This window comes from Sparus aurata, chromosome 20 (genome assembly GCF_900880675.1).
Source record: "Sparus aurata chromosome 20, fSpaAur1.1, whole genome shotgun sequence".
Classification (NCBI taxonomy): domain Eukaryota; kingdom Metazoa; phylum Chordata; class Actinopteri; order Spariformes; family Sparidae; genus Sparus; species Sparus aurata.
This window is the reverse complement of record NC_044206.1, coordinates 8,966,538-8,986,614: the sequence shown is the minus strand read 5'-3', so window position 1 is coordinate 8,986,614 and position 20,077 is coordinate 8,966,538. Positions and strand designations below refer to the sequence as shown.

The following is a 20,077-nucleotide window of genomic DNA, read 5'->3' as shown; positions in this document are numbered from 1 at the left end:
ACAGTCAAACTACGTCCTTGCATCCATAAAAAGGCCTGGCAGAGCTGTCAAGCTTTGTAATGTCCACATCCCAAAGCGACAGCAAGGTGCTGTATTAAAGCTGACACAACTTATATATGAATTTAGAAGGTAGCCATTTATTTTAGGCTCACCAAAACTCCAAGAGCAGAAAGTAAGCTGCAGTCGTTAGCATGGCTAACTGGCTTACTACAGTAGAAACGCCACATTACCTCTGAGGTCAAGGAGCACTTCTGCAACTAGTTTGTGGAGCTATAGGTTATCAAAAAAAAAAGCCATGATCATGGACAGCATAGCGTCTTCCCACAGCCAGTCCTAATGGCTATTACTATCTCTTTGGGGTAAAGTTAGCTGCTAGGTCCTTCTAATTATTATATTGGGGGGATTTGACACTGCAACAATCCGGCCAAACTCCACGTATTGAAAGCCTTTTTCTTCTGTGATTTTTAAAGTGAAAACATACTGTTTGTAATAACAAACATGTATGATACTTAAGTTACTTACAGACAATGTTTCGAGCAACTCATGGGGCTTAGGCTTTTATAGCTAGCTATAGTTGCTAAGATATGTCTGTGACAGTTGTTATTTCAGCCAGCAAGATAGACAGTAGCAGACTAGAAATTAGACGCTGGCTGTTGTCTGTCTCTGGATTATAAGCAGAAAACCTTGTCACTGTGACAGACAAAAAGAGAAACTGTTGAAATTATTAGTTTCTCTGAGGAGAAAGTAGGAGTGGGGTGACCCTGCTTGTACTGTCCTCTCTATTTATGTGTTTCATAAGCCCAGTGCACACAAAGACTCGCTTTACTGAGACAGTGGGCTATAATTAAGCACAACTTCTGAACTCTTGTATTGTGAGAACCAATGAAATAACAATTGACAGTTGATGACAAACAAAGCTGGAAGTAACTCATCTAACTGAACTTTCTGTGTATTCATACTTTGTTTTTTTTCTTTGTCAGTTCCGACACCTGAGGGAGTAATATAAGGTGATTGTACTAACACAAGACAGATTGAAGGAAAATACGTGAATGTGACTATTTGCTCGACCTGTTTCTGAGCCGGAGCAACAGGAATGCATCCCTGCACAGAGAAGAGTTTATTTACCGAATCAATGACTCCCCGGAGGGCATGGAAGCCGCCAAGCACAGGAAACACATGCTCGATGGTGTCTGCAATGGTGGCCAGCTAGAAAAGGGGAGAGAGGTGGAGACAGAGTTGTGGAGGGTGGAGAAAGGGGAGACGAATACATTTACTGAATCAATACATCGTAAAATTAAATTAACAGATTGTTTTCTCTGTTACTATGGTTGGGGAGACACCTCCGACATTCAGAGGTGGTTGACACTGAGTGGCTGATATTTGATATATTATAACAAGACTAAATTGAACTCAAATGTACTGATGTGAAGGTCAACCTCCCCTCAGGTCTCATATAGCTTTCCCATTAAATACAGGAACTTCAATCATCCCCGTCATCAACATGCTGAAACTAATTGTTGCGTATTATTAAGACATTTCTCCGGTCCAGCCTCATGCGTTGGCATCTGCAGAGGCCAATGAGGCAGCTCTGGGCTTTAAAATCACTTGGATCTGCTTTCAGGAAATTTTAAATTATGGGTTAGCCAAATTGCGCAGGGGCCACTGAACACACACCACACAACATGGGGGTAACAGCATTTTGGATGCTTCCATGACTCTGAATTCCTGAGCACATGTGGTATACAGTACATGCATGGAAAACTGTAACTGGCCTGCAGATTTAAAAGATCATTACAAGGAAGTTTAGGGAATAGTTTTTTATTTCAGACCAGATGTATAACATGTATGGAACATAAGTGTGAACCAGCCAACCATGCCATAAATGTATTGCACTGGCATGGGCCTTACCTGTGTCTCATTGAAGTCTTTGACACCAACACAGTACACAATCGCTCCAAGAGACCGGGCTCTCTCTGCCTGTTGGAAAAAAAACGAGAGAATACATCTGTTACTTCCAGAAAACTGGTGCTCCAAGTAACACTGAGAGTATGTCTGCGTCTGTTAGAGCTAAAACTGCAGCAGTTTAGGAAAACTGAGCCTCAGTTTGAAGTTGCTACCTCTTGCTGTGCCGTGGTGAGCTGGTGCTCCTGCAGCTCTCCATCTGTCAGTGCAATGATCACGCTGGCCGTGCCTGGAAGAAACATACAGGCTGTAACCTTCATCATGATTGGCAACTTAGAAGTAGGTTTTCATACAAATGGGTTATTTAAGTCTTACCAAAGTTCTCCTGGTGTATCTGCTCGTTTGCCTTCAAATCAGAAGACAAGTTCATGGTCAGATTGTTTGAAAAGGTTTCACATTTAAACTAGAAGTTCAACGACCTTTGATTTTGATCTTTTGATTCTTAAGTGTCAAAATAACATGAAAAAAAGCCTCCTAACGAAGGCTTACCCTCTGCAATCCAAGGTTCATGAATGTGTCTCCACCAGGGATCTCTCTTTTCAAAGCGTTGAGTCCTTTTCTGATGTCCACTCTGCACAGAAGAAAGACAGCTGAGTCTGTTTGTCGTAAATCTAAACCGCAGTCTTGTCCTGTTTTCAGTTTCTGCCTTTGTTATTCTCTTTTCTACACAATTAGCACCATGTTCTCTGTATAGTGTGTAGTCTATAATGTCTCTATCCCTAACAGACATTTTCACCTGATGCTTTTTATTTTATTCACTGGAGCACTAATACAAACCGAAGACATCTCTGTGGGAACTTCACTTCTCATACACAAAACTCTCTAACACAAAACAACACTTGAGTTTTAGGCAACAACAGAGAGCATCTGCTTTCAATCTGGTTGCAACAGTTTGAGTTTACTTTATGACTGACTGTTTGTCTTGTGAAAGAGCATTCCATGCTAGAATAACATTTATTTAAAACGTAAAGTTGGCTTCAGTCGTACCTCATTCAGTCAGTTGTACCAAATTAATTACTTGGAGCAACACATTCATCAGCCCTGACTTTTTTTACCTGTTTTCTGTCAGTTTCATGATGGTGGATGCTCTGGAGGAGAATGTTATGAAGGACATCCTCAGCATGGGACTGGAAAAGAAAAAAAACAAAAAACTTTAATGTGCAGCACTGAAATCCCCGCAGATTAAGCAACTACTGATGATAAGTGCCAAAGACTGACGGAAACTGCCAAAGACAAGATTCCACAGACTTTGACTGCTGCTTTGTTGGTGATTTCCCACCTTGCAAAACACAGAAGTAACACCAACATTTCCACATCATCTGAAATTAATCAAAACACTGTGTCATTACTTTGTTATAGCAGTACTGCAACATATTGTTTTGCTCAGAATCATAAAATAACTGGCAGCTATCATCATGAGTATTACTTTTCATGCCAGAGTTAAAATGAGTTGGACTCCTTTTTATTTAAACAATAGTGATTAAAATGACTTCATTTCCTTTGAGTTCACTCCAACAGGTTGTGTATGTATCCGTCTTGAATGCAGTCCAACTCACCAAGACACCGAGTGACACTGTGCATGGTTTTGTGCCAGTGTGCGTGACAATGACTTCAAAGTTGATATTCAAACTTCGTCACTGAATCTTCAGATGTGGACACGTTTGTATATTTTTGTTTATTGTGGATAAATCATATTTGGTAAGGAATTACATGCATGTAAACAAACACGCTATCTGAAGTAAAAAATGTGTTGTGTTGTTTGTGAGAGAAAGTAAGTTCATGCAGATTTGTGCTGTTTGAAATATTCCTGTGTTTGTTTCAAACAGAAACTCTGAGGAGCGTTCGTCAGTTGTTATGGCTGAATCACAGCGCTGCAGGTGTTGTTGTGGCCTTCAAGCAGTACGGACAAAACAAAACCACCCACGAGCTGGGTTCCATTTGTTGAAATGACACATTTTACAATGCATTCTTACTGCTCTGGAGCTGAATTGTATTAGTGCTAGTATAGTCAATAATTTTGTCATTAGAGGAGGCAAGTACTTCAGTCATATCTACAAACACTTGTTTCATTACAGGGGAGGCCAAACCTTTTCTCTAAGGTGGCAAAAAAATAGAAATTTAATGGTGAGCCACGGGCCAAAAGCAAACACCTATTTCACTGTGTTGTATTGTATTGTATTGCTAAGATCCAAAATCAGTGTTTCCTCCAGTATTTTTTGAGACTGTGGCGCTCATTTCATATGAGCTCATTAATGCGGGCTTGCGCCCTCCCTGAACTCCCATTCCCCACACTGTCTTACTTTCACTTTTAAAAATTGTGTCCGTCCAATTTTCCTTCGGGCGTCGGTATCAATTTATAGCGGGTCGGCTCGGGTACGGAATGTAATTTGTGCTACTGTCGGAAAACGGGTCGGATGCGGTGACCCGTGCAGGACTCTGCTCTAAGTGACCATTTTAATCCTCTAGCTAATTATCCAGCTAATTATCCAACATGCTAGTTTACGTCAAAGACTGCAGTGGAAGACGTTGGTAAAATATTTCCTTTCTCTTACACTGGATTTATTTCTGCCTGAATTTTTAAGGTGTGGCAGCTTTTATTTTGCCGTGGCGGTGCGCCACAGTCAATTACGTGTAGCGGAAACCCTGAAAATAGAACGAGGATCCAAAGTTCCCATTACTGACTTGCTGTGCAAAATGTCACTCTGCCCTAAATGTTCAGATTATACAAAATAATTAATAATCAGGGACTGCAAGATTATGAAATAATTTTATTCAATAGCCTGTAACTGTCTTTTAATATTCGTACACATGTTTAATCTTCCTATATAAGAGGTGTACCTACTTTACTTGTAACACTGCCATACATTTTCCACTATCGCCTCGCAATTTATGTCTAATTACATTTGGGTAAAAAGATCTGATTTGGGACACTTAAAGCTGCAGGTTTTTTTTAAGTGTCCATCACTCTTCATCACTCTGCCTTCCTCTCATTCTAAAAAGTCTGTCAAACACAGGCTGCTTATACACATAGAGACCTTCCAGCCTGTATTCCCTGCTGGTAACCCCACTGAAACCAGACATCAGCTCAGCTACTGCAGAGATGGAGCAAAACATCAGCCTGGATGCTGAGTGACTTAGCATATGGCGAGTTGGAGCTGTAGGGACAGATTTTATTTTACTTCACCGTGGTGACTGCTGTGTAAAGCATGTGTTTCTCTTTAGTGATCTACATCTCAGGGCTCCAGGAAGTTGAGCACAGAGGCAACAAGGCTGTTGAGAGACCTACAGTCCGGTTTTGAAACTTCTCAAACATACAGTATACTGTCCACCTATGTAGTTCTCGGTTTTTCAGACATATTCGATGGGTAAAATACGTGAAGTGTCTTACCTTTTGAATTTCTCAGCTAAATTCTCCACAAAGTAGTAGATTTCATCCCAGTGATTCTTCACACTGCCAGACCTAAGACAAGCAAAAGGGGAAATAAGTTATTATGTCAAAGAAATTCACTTTTATTGTAATTAAAGATATACCACCATCGCTGAAATGACTTGAATTGTGTAATGAGTTATGTACAACAGTCATGAATGTACACACACAAGTACATAACAATAAGCTGGAATAGGCAGGAATTGTCCCCAAGTAGCTTTGCGCTTTTCATGGAACCATGAACATGTAAGCAGGATCAGCAACCTTAATGCATGGTTGTTATTTGCTTGGGTGGAAGTAGCGTGAATGACTGTAGGAGTTGTAAAATATAATTCCTGTATATCTGTGAATTACAAATGATTTGTTCGGGGAGAACGAAATACCAAAGCTCAAGCTATCTATCAGACACACATTAACCTCCATATGGTAGAGCAGTCAAACAAGAAAAGTATAGCTTTGTTAGCCAAGAACAACAGGGGGTAAAATCGTTAGCTCCACAACAGTAAGAACATGCCGTTTACATCCTGGGTAAAACACAAACGTTTTACTTGTTACTATGACTTCACTACCTATCAACATTTTTTGTGACAAAAAGTGTAGATTATTTGTTTGTAATATTGCTTTACAGTAATTCCATAGTTGCTATCAATTGCTAGCATGCTATCTAGCCATCTAGCTAGCAACAGAGCCAGTACAAACTGTATCTGTTACTAAACCTAAATTAAAAAAAAAACAACACATCCTGTTAATGTATCACACTGTTACACTATTACACTATTACAGTAACAACTTTGATCAATCAGCCAGCACCAACTGGGACCATAAGTGTACTTTTGAGATAAAAGATGCAAGCATGGTCTGGTGTGTAATTTAGCGCCCCTCGCGTCCTGAATGAACCCCTGAAGGCTAAGGAAACAGGTCCTGGTCTCCCCAGGGGAACCTAAAACTTGACTATTATTAAAAACTCCCTATGGAGTAACCTTCATTTCCCCTGGGCAGACTTTGTGTGTGAGTGAGCGTCTGTGTCTCTTTGTGGCAATTTAATTAAGTGCGAGAATTAAGGGAGAGGACTTCCGCCATGATGTGACCAGTCAGCAGGTCATCTGTTAGCTTAACGAGGGAGCCAGAGACATGACACATGGGAAATGAGCTAATTGACTCTGGTAACACTGGAGAATTGTTTAGAGGATGAAGCTGACTCAGAATAAAGTGCAAGGCTGACTGATTGTTATTCTAGGTGCTGAATCACTGATGTAACGGCATTAGACACTGGAACTGGCCGGCATTGATGTGTTGTGTGGGGCAGGAGGTCAACACCATTTTTTATCCACATGGATTAATGGGATTTCTTGAACCGTTTCCATTGACTTGCAGTCAGCAAAGAAGAATTTTTGTAAAATCCCCAAATATTTTAAAAGCTTCAACTTCATTGTTGACTGCAAGGAAGCATAATATTGAGTGTCATTTACCAGTAAATAATACTAAAAAGTCAACACTACACTTAAGAATTGAACTCATGATGCAGGAGGCAAATATACTGTATCCAACAATAGGCCTGGAAATTGTCATTTTGTATCAGTGTGTATAGCTGTTAATGGGAACCAGACTAGACACTGACTGTTATCCTAGCTTACCTTTTTGTTGTAATAGCAGCCTGCTCAGAAATCTGTTTGAGAATCATGTCTAGCCATAATAAACAGAATGAATTATTTCTTGCTCATAAGCTTTGTATACTTGGGTCAGAAAACAAAGAAAAGCATGAAAACATTTGTTCTGTAAATGAGATTAGTATCAACAAAGTTTATTTTCTGGACAATGTATTTTGATTCTTTGGATATTTGAAGATACAGGAATAGAGCCTGAGTCTTGGGAGCTGCTTTAGAAAACAGGACCGCCTACAAGACCAAAGCTTGAAATGGAAATGAATTGTGACTGATGTTGTTTGCCTGCCATTGAGTGTGTCTGGGGTTATACCCTACAGTGTTTTGTTTTTGTGTTATTGCTTGGAAGCAGAGGGGTACTTTTTTGACCAGGCTGGGGGTTCGACACAGCCAGGGAATACCAGGGACTTTTCCATCATGCATCAGACATTTAAGTCTCTTTATCCTGCCAAACAGGACTCTAAATACTTTGTTTGGTAGACGGGACAACGTATGAAGAATACTGAGTTTATGTGTTCAATCCCACTAATTTCACTTTAAAGAGGCATCATGGAAACTTAATTTACTTTCAATAAGTGATTACTTTTGCAGATTCTGAACTTTTTGCCTTTTGAATCATTTCAAGGACAAATCAACTCAAGCAACAGTAGCCGTCATAGTCGAACTGGGAGCCAGCTCATCAACTTCATCAACTTCAAATCCAAGGAAAACAAACAGATGGATTGCTCAGATGAGGGCAAGCTGCTAAGAAAGAAAGCAACTAAGCCTCTTGAAGAGTGAACAGAGCATTGCACTTCTGCCAAAGCTAGCTAGTTCACACTTGGGTTCCCTTGGGCTACCCTTGCTGGTTATATCTATCCCAAGTACAAGTACACATACGTCTTGCAGACATTGGCACCAGTTGCATTGGAAAGACCAAATGCAGATTTCTCTGCAATACACAGAATTCAGGATTGTCGTGAACTAATCAGCAAAAACAGTACAACATTAGCTAGCTAGTTAGCTACTGAGATATCAGCAAATGAGTAGCAATTGTCATATGCTTCTTCAAAAGTAAAGGATCATAATACATTGATATATAGTGACAGAAAGCTCTCATAACCTTCGGTTTGAAGCGTGCATCTGAAATAAAAGAGAAAAAAAGAAGAGAAAAATAGGGCCATTGTAGCCCTACCTCTCCATCCCAACAAGAATTGCCGAGTTGAGGGGTAGGCCTCAGGGGTGTATTGGGATTGGGCCCAAGACTTTGCAACTTCTGCCAAAGCTAGAGGTTCAGGTTTGGGTTCCCTTGGGCCACCCATGCTGGTAATATGTAGACCCTAGACCTCAAATACAACAAAAGCATCCACAATAACATATACATGTTATGTAAGTTTCAGCGTTTGTGACTCGTCTAGTCTGAGCAGATACAAACGCTGGTCAACAAAACATCCGACGTAAGCATTTTCTCAGTGTTGATGTTGATCTAATGACATGACTTGTCCTCCCACATCAAGGCTTTAAATTCCTGTGAAGCTGACTGAGCAAAAGAAAGAGGACAAGACCTTACAAGCTAAACCAAACCCTCCCAAAATATAAAAAGCTTGAGGTGGTGGAGGAGAGGTGTTTAGCTTGGATGTTCAACAAAATGTGCAGCGCAAACAGAAATAGTCAGACAAGGATCACACACGCACATACACACACAGACTACCTCTGACCTAAAGGAAGGGCAGCAGCCAATTTCTCCTGTAACTTGTTCCATTACAGCAATGTAGGGGAAAGAATATAAAGTCTGCTGAGACTTCCCTGCAGTTAGTAGTCTTGTAGAGGTGCAGCCGATCACTTTAGAGTATTTATTTAACATCAGGGTGAATCTGAGGACTCCCACCTTTGGTTTTCAAATGGTTATCTTTATTTTTTAACCACAATGGTTCTTGTTTGCCTTGGAACACTTCAATTGTCTGAGGTAGCTGCAATCGTGGGACCGAGGCCTAGCTTGCAGTTTCATTCACCTGTCCAAACAACATTGGGAAGGGAAGTGGGCCATTTCATTCTATGATTCTTGATGAAACCATTTTATGCGGTGCCTTTTCCCCCCTCAATCCTTTGATCTAATTTTAATGGCCTGGGTTCAGCGGTTTGGGATTTGGACACATTAGAAAAATAAAGGATTGGAGAGTGAGGAGCGTTACAATTTGCCGACAAAGTGTTAAAGCCCAACAGCAGTTTGAAGTTATGTCATAGCAAATCGTCAAAGCCGAGTGACAGTGTTTTTCTCAACTGGATGGATTCTCTGTGCAAGATGGAGAGCATGTGTCTGGCTGTATGCCATTTGAGTGCTGAGAGAAAAAGAAACAAAAGAAAAGGAAGGAAAGGAAAGAGCTAGGGAAAGATGAGGAGCCTTATCGGTGACATTACAAGATAATGTGAAAAATCTGTTGGCTCTGTTGCACACTTGACTGCCAGAGGAAATAAGTGATGATTCAAACAAAACTTCAACTGGAAGGCCAAGAGCTTCAGCCAGCACAGCTGGAAATTGTGTCAAAACAGCCTGAAGCACCAACACAAGCAGATAACATAAGCAAGGAGTAAAAAAAAATCAATAAATCGCTGCATGGTTAACATATTTATGTTTGTTTTAAGTTACTTTTACAGGAACAATTCATTAGTGATAGTACTTCAGGGTTGCCAAAAGGCCAGTTTAAATCTTATTGCCAAATTTTGAATTAATTTGACTTTGAATAAAAAGCAAGAAACAACTGTAGGCAGGAGGGAAGAGTAAGGGCAGACGCATGGGCCAAGCGAGTATATGAACACAGATGCTTCAAGCTACAATCTCAGATGTTGTTTTGAGTGTCACCTGAAAATTGTGATGCTATGCAAGTGTAACTTGCTGTCTGAGTGTTGAAACCTGTGGTCACTTTAGAAATAGGGGAAAGCTGACTTTGAGTTTTCTTCTGCTCAAAACAACAATCGCTTATCAGTTTGACAAAGCTCTAGCTGTACTGTCAGTATATCGGCTCTTCTCTTCTTCTTGTCCTTTCTGCGCTATAGCAGTATACACCGATACATATATTTACCACTGTGAACTCATGTTCACCAGGAGCACGTTTCTGGCTTGATCATGAGAAATGTGGTGGAGCTTATCAAAGTGGACAATTACTAATTAACAAGGTGATTAAAGGACAGAAGTTTAACAGTTATCTGATGATAAATCAGGAAGATGACAAACAAAGCATGCAGTGATTAGGCTTCTCCTTGGGATGATAACACCCCCTCTCATCAACGATCTGGTTAATCTGTCCTTAGCATTTCTCTAAGTTATGAAGGTCTAAGTGGGGGAGATGCTACATCATGAAGGAGTTTGAATGTTAATCAAATAAGATGGAATTTATTAAAATTCCCTTTCAAGAATGTTAAAATAATGCAAAAATGTATAGACTTACAGACTGTGAGCTGTCCAACAAAAACTGTTAATGCTCGGTAGTGAAAACTGTCTAATTAATAGGATCATAAGTCTTACAATTTGAGTACATTCGAGGTTGAGCTGGTTTGCTTAACTGTCTGCTCAGCTGTGATGTTGCCACTGGCTCAGTCAACTTCAGCCCCACCCAGGCACCTACAGCCTCATCGTCCCAATGAGCATCTCCACAGCTCTTGTAACAAAAGAAACATGTTAAACCAAAACCCAGTTTACATTCACCTCTAAATCCAGTTGTTCTCGTTTATACACAGTTGAGATATGTAGTTTCCTCTGCTGCTACGTTAGTACTTCTAAAATTCAGTGTAGTGATCTATTGTTTCCTAACAGCTTTGGGCACCGAGGGAAGTAATACGCATCATTACTGTTCAGCGATGCCCAACAGACCGTGTCAAGAGGAGACAGGAATTTGCTAGATGTCCCCCAAGGGCATGAGAAGACCTGAATAATAAAAACATCTCCAATCTTTCTCTAAATACCTTTTTCTGCTGGCAGGGTGAGATTTCAATAGCTGATCTGCTGAAAATGACTGTGGTGGTGTGTTTGTGTTAGAGAGAGAGTGTGTTTGAATGTGTGTGTGTTGAGGAGAGCATGAAGAAACACAGAAAAGCAGTGAGACAGAGACAGAACAAGAAAAACAGAGGGTAGAGAACTCGCAACAACAGAACAAAGAGGCAGGACACTTCAAGTAGAGACCACATTATGGAAATGCATAAAGCAACGAAGCAGAACAGTCTTTGCAGGACTGCAATGGTGCGTTTAAAGTAATATGTTCTTTGCATTTATGCTGACAACTTTAAAACAGAGTCTGACCGATGACCAATCATATAAAATATGATAGCCTCGCATTCTCCACAGTGCTGTGTCAGCTGCGTGCATCACCACTGTGGTATGGAGAAAGCTTTGTTAAAAGAGATTAAATAAACAATTCTGCCACTTTAAAGCTTTAGTCAACAGTCTTTATATTAACAATATGTCAAACTGTGTGTAATGTCAAAAATGTTGCTCATACTGACATAGACACAGCTCTATGAAAGTGTTATAGCAACTTTCATCTAATTGTTTTGGCTTTACTGCTCACAAATTTACTGTGCGGTTGAGTGTCATTGAACACAGCAATAGCCAGCTGTTTTCAGCAAAAAACAGGCTCACTGTAAGCTACTGGTCCAGCACCAAAAGGCGGTTAGACACAGTTAGCGATAAGCTAGTGAACATAATGGCAGAGTATCTTAACAGATGTTAGGAGTTGGTATAAACCGAAACGAAGCTGACAGGACACACAACTCTGGACTACGATGCCGGTTGGATGGGTGTAAATGTGAAGCTGTTTGCTAACAATGATTCATTTCAACTTAAGGTTATTATTGTGTTTACAGCTTGTTCTGCTGCCCCCAAAAGAAAAGCCACTTCAGGGGTCCTCAAAGGACAAAACAGTAAAAATAAACAGTTAATTATGCTAAGGGCCCTAAAGCGGCCATTTTGAACGTCAGGGAATTGATGCTTGTCTGTAATCCTGTCACTACAGCAAAGGATATTACAGCTGAAACGTGTCTGATATATACGCCATCTTTATTTTCTCAAGCATGCCCACCCTTAACTACCCAGCAAGCACTTCTCTCCCAGTGGGCGATGGCATGACAGCATGTGGGAAAAAGCCCCATCAGTCTGAGAGCTTAGCAGCTCTCAGCTTCGTTCTCACGGTTCAAAGTGTCGAAGAACGAACAAAAAAAAATCCCAATTCCACCAAGGAGGCTGTCTGCAATTCCAGCTGGGCCTACCCACACCACCCCAGCCTGTAGCCAATGGTGGGGCTCCAATTTAACTGACTGGGCACAAGGATTTGTTTGTTTAAAACCACTAACCTACTTTTACAGCCATTGCAGAAGTCAGAGACTTTACTGCGTGATTGCTGAGCTAATGCTGCACGTCTGTTCCAAAACCGGGAGGAATTGTTCGGAAAAAAACAAGCTAGCGGAAAGGCATTTGAAAAGTGTGTCAAATGAGACAGATTTTTCATTATCTTATCTTTTAAAAGGTACTTTATAATGTACTTTCAGTCAGCCATGTATCGTTTATTAAAAGGGGTTTCGAGTTAAAGTACCATTCATCCTCTTTAAAACCTCATGTCTTGTTTTTGCCCCTGAGGGACTGAAGACAGCATGATATCATTTAACAAGACATTTCTTCCTTCTGAAAGCACCAAAGCAACACACTGCAAAAATCTAAAATGACAAAACACAGAGACAGTATCATTCCACAGCTAAGACGTCTTCCACAGCAAGACATCATGAAAAATATTTATGGACTGCAGCTGCAGTTTGGTTTTTCCACTGACTTGCCAGGATTCAGGCTGCATGAGCCAACGCCCAACCAGTGTGCCAACTTGTGACTTCATCAACAACAACAAAAACATTTGCAAGCCAGCTTAATGTTCTCAGATTATAAAGACAAGACAGAAACGGCTGTAATTCGGCCAAGGCCTGTCATTTGTGGCAGCGCTTAAGTGGTGCTAGAAAAGTGTATCTCAACATCTTAAAACAATGATACTGCAGTAGTAGGACAATGATAAGCATGGCTTAAAGAGGTAATGGGAGTCTGGGACAAATGAAAAGAGCTTGTGGAAAAGAAGGGTAAAAAACAGGCGAACACTGACACAAAGGGAAAGAGGCAAAGACAGCTTGTAAGGCTCCATGTTTCTGTTTGCATCCTTGTTGATCTCTCGTGTAAATAGTAACAAGGCTAATAATCTTATTTCATCTTCCTCAGCTACATTTGGCACAGACAGCAAAACTGGAATTATTTTGTGCATGGGTGTCTTATAATTTGTACCCACTCAGCGGAAACAAGATCATTAAATGCAGTCTTGATTAAGAGGTGAACATAAGCATTTGGCCTATAGATGAATTCCTTTGTCCCCTATATGAACACACCCAAAGCCATTCCTCTGGCTCTGTGTTCCATATAAAACTGCAATCAGAGACCCACCCACTCTGAGTCAGCAAATATACATCCTTGTATGTACATACAACAGTATAGGGCTTAAAACTAAGCACCAAATTATCTCAATGGCTATTCTATGGCTCATAGATTCATTATTCGACAGTTTAATAGATCAAAAATAAACACTCTCAAATGTATATCCACAGTCCGGAATTATGCATGGGTCTGGGTGACAAACAACTGACGGCCACTGGCTTTTTAGATTTTGGCTGTATGTCTGTATTTTCACTTTCAGCACATACATTCATGGTTCCCAGAGGATGACTCATGATTTTCATCAAGTCATCATAATGGAAGGTGTAAAGTGTGTGAGACCCGCCCCGTTCTGCCTCTAATTGGTTGCCTCCGTTGGTTTGGTTGATTAGATTTAGGCATGAGGAGTGACATTGGTTAGGATTATAAGGAGAGAATATCAGGGTAAGCCAATCAGAGAAAGAAAAGCAGTGGGATCCATAAAGCAGCATCCAAAACATGGCTTTATGACCACATGTCTGCTTAACAATTGACAATATCTGTTATACATCAGCATGCTAGCATTGTTAGTGTGAGCAAGTTAGCATGCTACAGTTAGTCAGAGCTACTAGCATGGCTGCAGACTCTAAGTCTAGTTTCTGTGTGACTTCAATAAGGTTACAGTAGTGAAGAAATCCCTTTATTGTTGTTGCATTTTCTGATTGGGGAGGATATACCATAAACTACAACTCAGGGGTATGATGTTACATTGTTAACTGCTGGGTAGTGGGGTGTGGCTATAGCCCATTTAGCACATTTAACTCAGTCAAATCACATTTTTTGATCATTTTTTTTGCCAAAGAGTTGGAATTGCTAATGTTCATTTTTATCAGGTTTTTGGTTTTGCATCATTTTGCCCCTGGCCATCATATGTGTAAGCGGTCTTTCATTTACTCCAGCATCTGTATCCTATTAGTTACTGGTGCCTGAGTATTAAAGTCACAGTTTAACACCAGTGTTGCTGGGACTTGAAGGGAGAACTTCTACATTTACTTGATACAACCTTTAGGTCCTGTCACTGGTTGTTGTTTTGCTGCCCTTCACCACTATGAAAACTACTTGGAATTGTAACAACCCCGCTTTCCTTTATGATACCATATACACTCCTGCAGGGCATGGGGCAGTTGAGGACAGTGGGTCTCGCTATAGCCCAGATTATCCAAACCCAGTCCCAAATGTCCAAAACTGGCAACCACACAACCATTAGCTAGCCCCTCTAACCTTCAGACTGCAGCCACCCGTGTGTCTCAGAGAGCACTGTTCTACATGTTCAAGCCATGACGTGACATCATCTGCCCAAGTGTCTAATAAATGCCTTTGGAGTTGACTTTATGAGCAAACGCAGCAGTTATCTTTCCTCATTACTTTGAAACTTACTGCATGACTCCTCTCCACCTAAAACAAACTCCCCAAAGTGTGTTCCTCATTCCTAATGAAACCGAGCCATCCAAATCCTTCTCCTCTTTAGCTGAACACTAGCAGCCCTATCTGCAGACATGATGTTGGTATTGGACAAGATAATGTTTTGAATGATTGGTGCCAATGTTTTCAGCCATGCTAACAGGAACGTGTCTATGTTCATACCGTTAGTGCCCAGGTTAATGTTTGCCTTACTTGCCATGTTCAGCATGTAGGATGCTAGCTTGAGAGTTGTTACAGTTTCCTGTATAGATGTAGATTTTGAAAGTTTGGACACAAAGATTTTGGAGGGGGAGAAGAATGGAAATACTTATATAACAGCAGTATGGCAGACTTACCCGCAGTCTAGCCGACATCCAGCGAGTCAGAGTAGGCCTACTTTGGTCCTGACTGACATATCTCATCAAAACTAATGACAATCCCATCAGCCTCAATTGTATTTGTGTTAATAAGCAAATATTTGAATGCTAACACGGTAAACTAAGATGGTGAATAAGGTAAACAATATACTTGCTAAAAATCAGCATTTTAGTTTGTCACTCTGAGCACGTTAGCATGCTGACATTAGCATTTAGCTCAAAGTAAAGATTAACAGAACAGCCAGCGTGTTAGTTATTCTTCCATTATTAAAACGGCTGGTTAAGGTGTGGTTAAGGCTTTAATTTATAACTTCAACCACAATAGGAACACTATCCCCTGCAGGGGTACTAGTCTAAAAGTTGGCACCAGTTTGGATTTGTATCATTGTCTGATAGCAGCCAAATTTTTGGTGACTGGGCTGACACCACAGCAGCTACTACTAATAAAAACGGCTACAACCAGAGGAGTAGCTAATAAGTGACATCCTCTGTGGCCACAATATAAACAACCTCAGCCTTGTTTTTCCCTCTGCTAAGTGCTCAGTCTAGTCATTGTGTCACTCACTCTGAGTGAACTTCCTGTCCTACTTTGCATGGCTTAAAGACTACTCCAACAGAATGAAAGATCGGTAATAAAATCTCTTGTGTCTCTTGTTATTGCTTTAAAATACAGTGTGTTGAGCACTCTTTAGTGATTTATAAAAGGGTGCCTCCAATGACAGAACCGAGCAGGGTTGAGGTCTAGGTGAGCCATGATTCAAACTCTTGAAAATACGCTTGCAGTAGTTGTTTGTGTGATACATTGATGATGGAAAGACTGACACCAATAAAACCCTTTATCCTCTGCTATTCTACACACCCCTGAAACCCCTTCTCACACACTTTACACCTTCCATGTGGATCAACCAGGCCAGAGAGTTCAGCCCGTGTCTCATAAAACCAACTCAGGCCTGAGGGATGGGACTTGGGGGGGGGCCTCTAATGAGCTTCCTCTTGTTTGAAGTCCACGACCAGCGTCTGAACCTCGTTAGTCACCCCTGGAGTGGGCACCGAGGCACGCAGACGCGCTAACAATAGCATCTGCCATTGTGAAAAAAAAGAAGAGGTTGTTTCTCTATTTGCAGCATGTGTCAGTGTTTACCGCACAGCGCAAGCCAAATGCGGCCCTCCACATCTGGGGAGCAGTCTCACGTTTTTGTGTCCACCTCTGCGCTGGAGCAAACGCCAGCAAAAATGTCAAAAGGCGCTGTCACTAAGCACTGAATCCTACCGGGGCCCGCGAGTGCTAAAACGTAAGCCTGATGAAGCCATCCATCCAGTCTGCACAAAACCTCTCACTTCTCACTCGCACCCTCATTGATGAACCCTCCCCCCCACCACCACCAATAGAAACAGGCCTTTAAAGGTGCTGCGTGCAACATTTTGTTCACCAAATTGGGACCACATTTTCCATAAATGTAGTTGCTTCCTGTCCTTTCTTGTTTCCCCTCCCTGTTCCTGGCGTCGCTCCATCAGTGCAAGATTTTGGATAAGAGCTGATACAGCTATGTGCTTCGGGTAGCCGTGTCTAAAGATAAGACTAGAAAAGTTGATCAACAATAAAGTTATCTTGCTCACAATGAAGATTTCTATTATGGTATACTGTCTACACCAAATTTGCACCAGTGGCTTGAAATGTTTTGTTCCAGGGATTACGGCCACACTTGTGTCTCTACAATGAATGGAACAAGGTCTTAAAACGCCTTTTTAAGTGTTTACTGAGTCTGCAAATTGCCTGAACGCACAAGTTTCTCGAGTCAAAGTGCATCAAGCCTACAGCAAATGTTCCAAAAGAAGAAGCAGGCGCTCTGGTCGAAGTTCAGTCCCCGCTTTGCCTCTGACATTTTATTTTCTCCCCAAGCTGAAGTCCAGCGCTAAGATGTCACACAACCACAACATTTTTCCTACGTGGGCGTTCAGAGAGAAATTTGGAAACGAAAGAGAGGACGGTGAGCAGTCACTGAGCGAGGAGCAGGGGGGGGGAAGAAAAGTCCCTTAAGCAAACACGGCAGGGAAAGAAAAAAGCACAGCCTCGTTTTTTTTTTCATGTGAAGAAAGAAGGGGGCAGCGGCTTTTTTTTTTTTACTTGCAGAGGGATCGTTCTCGTATCATCCCTCGTTTTTCGCTTATTCAGCAGACTGTACTCCGCGAGTCAGCCTCCTTTTCCAGCGTCACCGGGCACGAGCGCGTGCACGCGCGCGGCCAGATGTAGGCAGCGCGTGCGCTGAGCTAACCTGATTCCGTTAGCCGAAAAACTTTATGTGTCCACCTCTGTCAGTCGTGTCAGACGCTCATACTTTTAATAATTATCGCCAAGCTTGGAAAACAAGCCTCCCTTTCATTTTCGGTTGAAGCATGACACAAACAATGTCAAAGCACCGCAACAAAACCCTCAACAGTGACACAAAAAGTATCCTAAACGCATACGTTAGCTTGTTTTTTGGGGGGGTTTTTTCCTGCGTTTTGCTAACTTTTGTTCACCGGGGGAGCTGCTGGTCTACAGGTTAACAGCCCAGCGAAGTTCCCATAACGTCTCATTAATAAATAACAGTTTTAAAAGCTGTTTTTCACTTACTTGTCAAGCACAAAATAAAGGTCGAAAGCTCCCTGACAGGAGCTCTCCTCCTCCTCTTCGTCCTGCGGCTCCGGTTCGGCTCTTGCAGATGGAGACGAGAGCAAAAATAATCCGCATAAAACCAGAAAAAGGCGCATGTTCAACAGAAATCTCGCCATGGTTGTCCCTCCCGCGAAAAATAAAATGAAAGAGTTAATTCCTTTATGAGTGTAAAGAAAAAAAGACAACCAGCCACAGTACTTCGGTGCCTTCACATCCCAGTGACAGTGAAGAGGCAGAGATGCAACAAAGACAAAGGAAAAAAAGGATGCAGGCGATGCAATCAGGAGCTCAGTTCACAATCATGCCCACCCGCATCCCGGTCAACAAGCCGGCTGGAGAGATGCTCTCATTAAAAACAATACAGTTTCGGATATTTCAGAATCCTCCTCCAGTCAGCAGGAACAAAAAAAAAAAGTTTCAATAACAACTTTTTGCAGAAACAAATCCAAACCCGCGTCAATGGGATGATTGGACACAGTGATGGAGTGGGTGGTTCGCAGGGTAAAAACATGCATAAAAGTTTCCTTTGACAATCTGGCTGAAGTGTGAAAAAGCCGAATGAAACCTGGGTAATGCAGAGCAGCGTTGGCGCTTGGAGGAACTGGGAGCCCGGGGGACAGACTTGGCTGAAAATGGGCCAGGTTTCATATTTCAAACTGAGGAGGAGAGACGAAAGAGGGAAAATGGGTCAAGATCCCATTTTGCGCCTCCCTCACGTGGCAGACTGGCGCAGTTATTGCGGGGGAACCGGCGCAGAGCAGGACGGGATGATGGCTGAGAGATACAGGAAGCTGTCAGCGATCGATGCTGGCATACATCACTGATAACCCTCGACCTAACCAATGTGTGCGTTCAACCTCGGAGCATTTAGTCCTCATTAATCACTCCATGTTTGTTTGCTTTTTCTGTGCTGCTGCTCCCAGTTAATCGCAGCAGCAGGGGCTGTGTACAGATACATCCTCTGTAATTACACCACCATAAACCAGAGGCTGTAGTAAGAGCAGCTAATACATGCTGACTGGCGCATTTACACGTTACAACAATCACTACACTTACACAAAATGTGTTTTTGTTGTTCTTCTAACATATGGAGACAACCCAGATACTGTTAATCAATAAGGAAGTATATCATGGGGTGAAGTTGGGAGGATAGAGGGGTAATGGAATTAAAAAAAACATCATGTTTAGAAGTGAAACGTACCTCCAAAGAAACTGACCACCTTGATAGAAGTCTCGCGTCTTTGTTTATTATGGTTTAAGTTGGTGTGAAAGACACTGACATACATTTTTAAGGTCCCATCCAGTGGTCTTTCTATTCAGCAGAAGAGTGGATGGAGTAAAATCTACAATAAGCACATCAGCTGATAGCTTTAGCTTTTTGTATGATTTAACCTATTGTCCTTTTGACCTGAAAAGTGATATAACTTAAAGGGGCACTATGTAGTTTTGGTGAAGAAATTTAAACTTAAAATTCTAACATTCACAGCTCAGAAATATTGATCTTTTCCATAACTGGATAAACAAACTGTTCTCAGAGAAAAAAACAAGGTCCTAGAACACTGTTTGAAACTACAAAGGTGGCAGGGTCCGCCAAATATAAACAAAGGGAAAACATACAAAATTCTGTTTAAGGTCAATTTGTCCATTCAGTTTATTTAGTCGTGAAAAACATATATGATTAGTTTATTTAGTTTGCATTTAAAAAAATCAGGGCTCTTCCACACGTACGAAAACGATCTTCCTCGGCATCGTTTCAAGAATATTTGTGTCCATATGGATCCACTGAAAACGACCGAAAACGCTGTAGTTCACAAACCAGGCCTTGCACGCTGTATACAAACAGACAGTAGACGGAGAAACCAAACAAAACAAGAAGATGAAAATGGTTAGTGCAAGGAAACCAGAATCATTAGTGTGGACCGTAAATGAGGTCAAAACTGCTGCTGCGACTCACACTGGACTACACGGCGAGTAAGTTGCAAGATGGCGTCATTGTTTCGGAAAGTATGCAGATTTGACGTCCACACGAAAACACAAGGGCAGCATTTTCTGATTTCTCCACCCTGTGACCTGGTTTCAAAAAAGTGCGTTTTCAGGCACTGCGTGTACAGGATCCGTGTG

General features: G+C 41.5%; 1 protein-coding gene across 1 annotated transcript in view; it reads right to left on the bottom strand.

The window, feature by feature from the left end:
- antxr1c (ANTXR cell adhesion molecule 1c) overlaps nucleotides 1-18,614 on the bottom strand; it is a 41,028-nt gene extending 22,414 nt beyond the window's left edge. Inside the window, exons 1-8 of the mRNA XM_030401125.1 lie at nucleotides 17,915-18,614; nucleotides 5,351-5,422; nucleotides 3,018-3,089; nucleotides 2,452-2,533; nucleotides 2,278-2,308; nucleotides 2,118-2,191; nucleotides 1,909-1,977; nucleotides 1,126-1,206 (exon numbers count right to left, since the gene is read on the bottom strand). Of these exons, the coding sequence (XP_030256985.1) occupies nucleotides 1,126-1,206; nucleotides 1,909-1,977; nucleotides 2,118-2,191; nucleotides 2,278-2,308; nucleotides 2,452-2,533; nucleotides 3,018-3,089; nucleotides 5,351-5,422; nucleotides 17,915-18,072 (639 nt within the window). The 5' untranslated portion in view covers nucleotides 18,073-18,614. The remainder of the gene's footprint in view (nucleotides 1-1,125; nucleotides 1,207-1,908; nucleotides 1,978-2,117; nucleotides 2,192-2,277; nucleotides 2,309-2,451; nucleotides 2,534-3,017; nucleotides 3,090-5,350; nucleotides 5,423-17,914) is intronic.
- Between the last annotated feature and the right edge of the window lie 1,463 nt (nucleotides 18,615-20,077).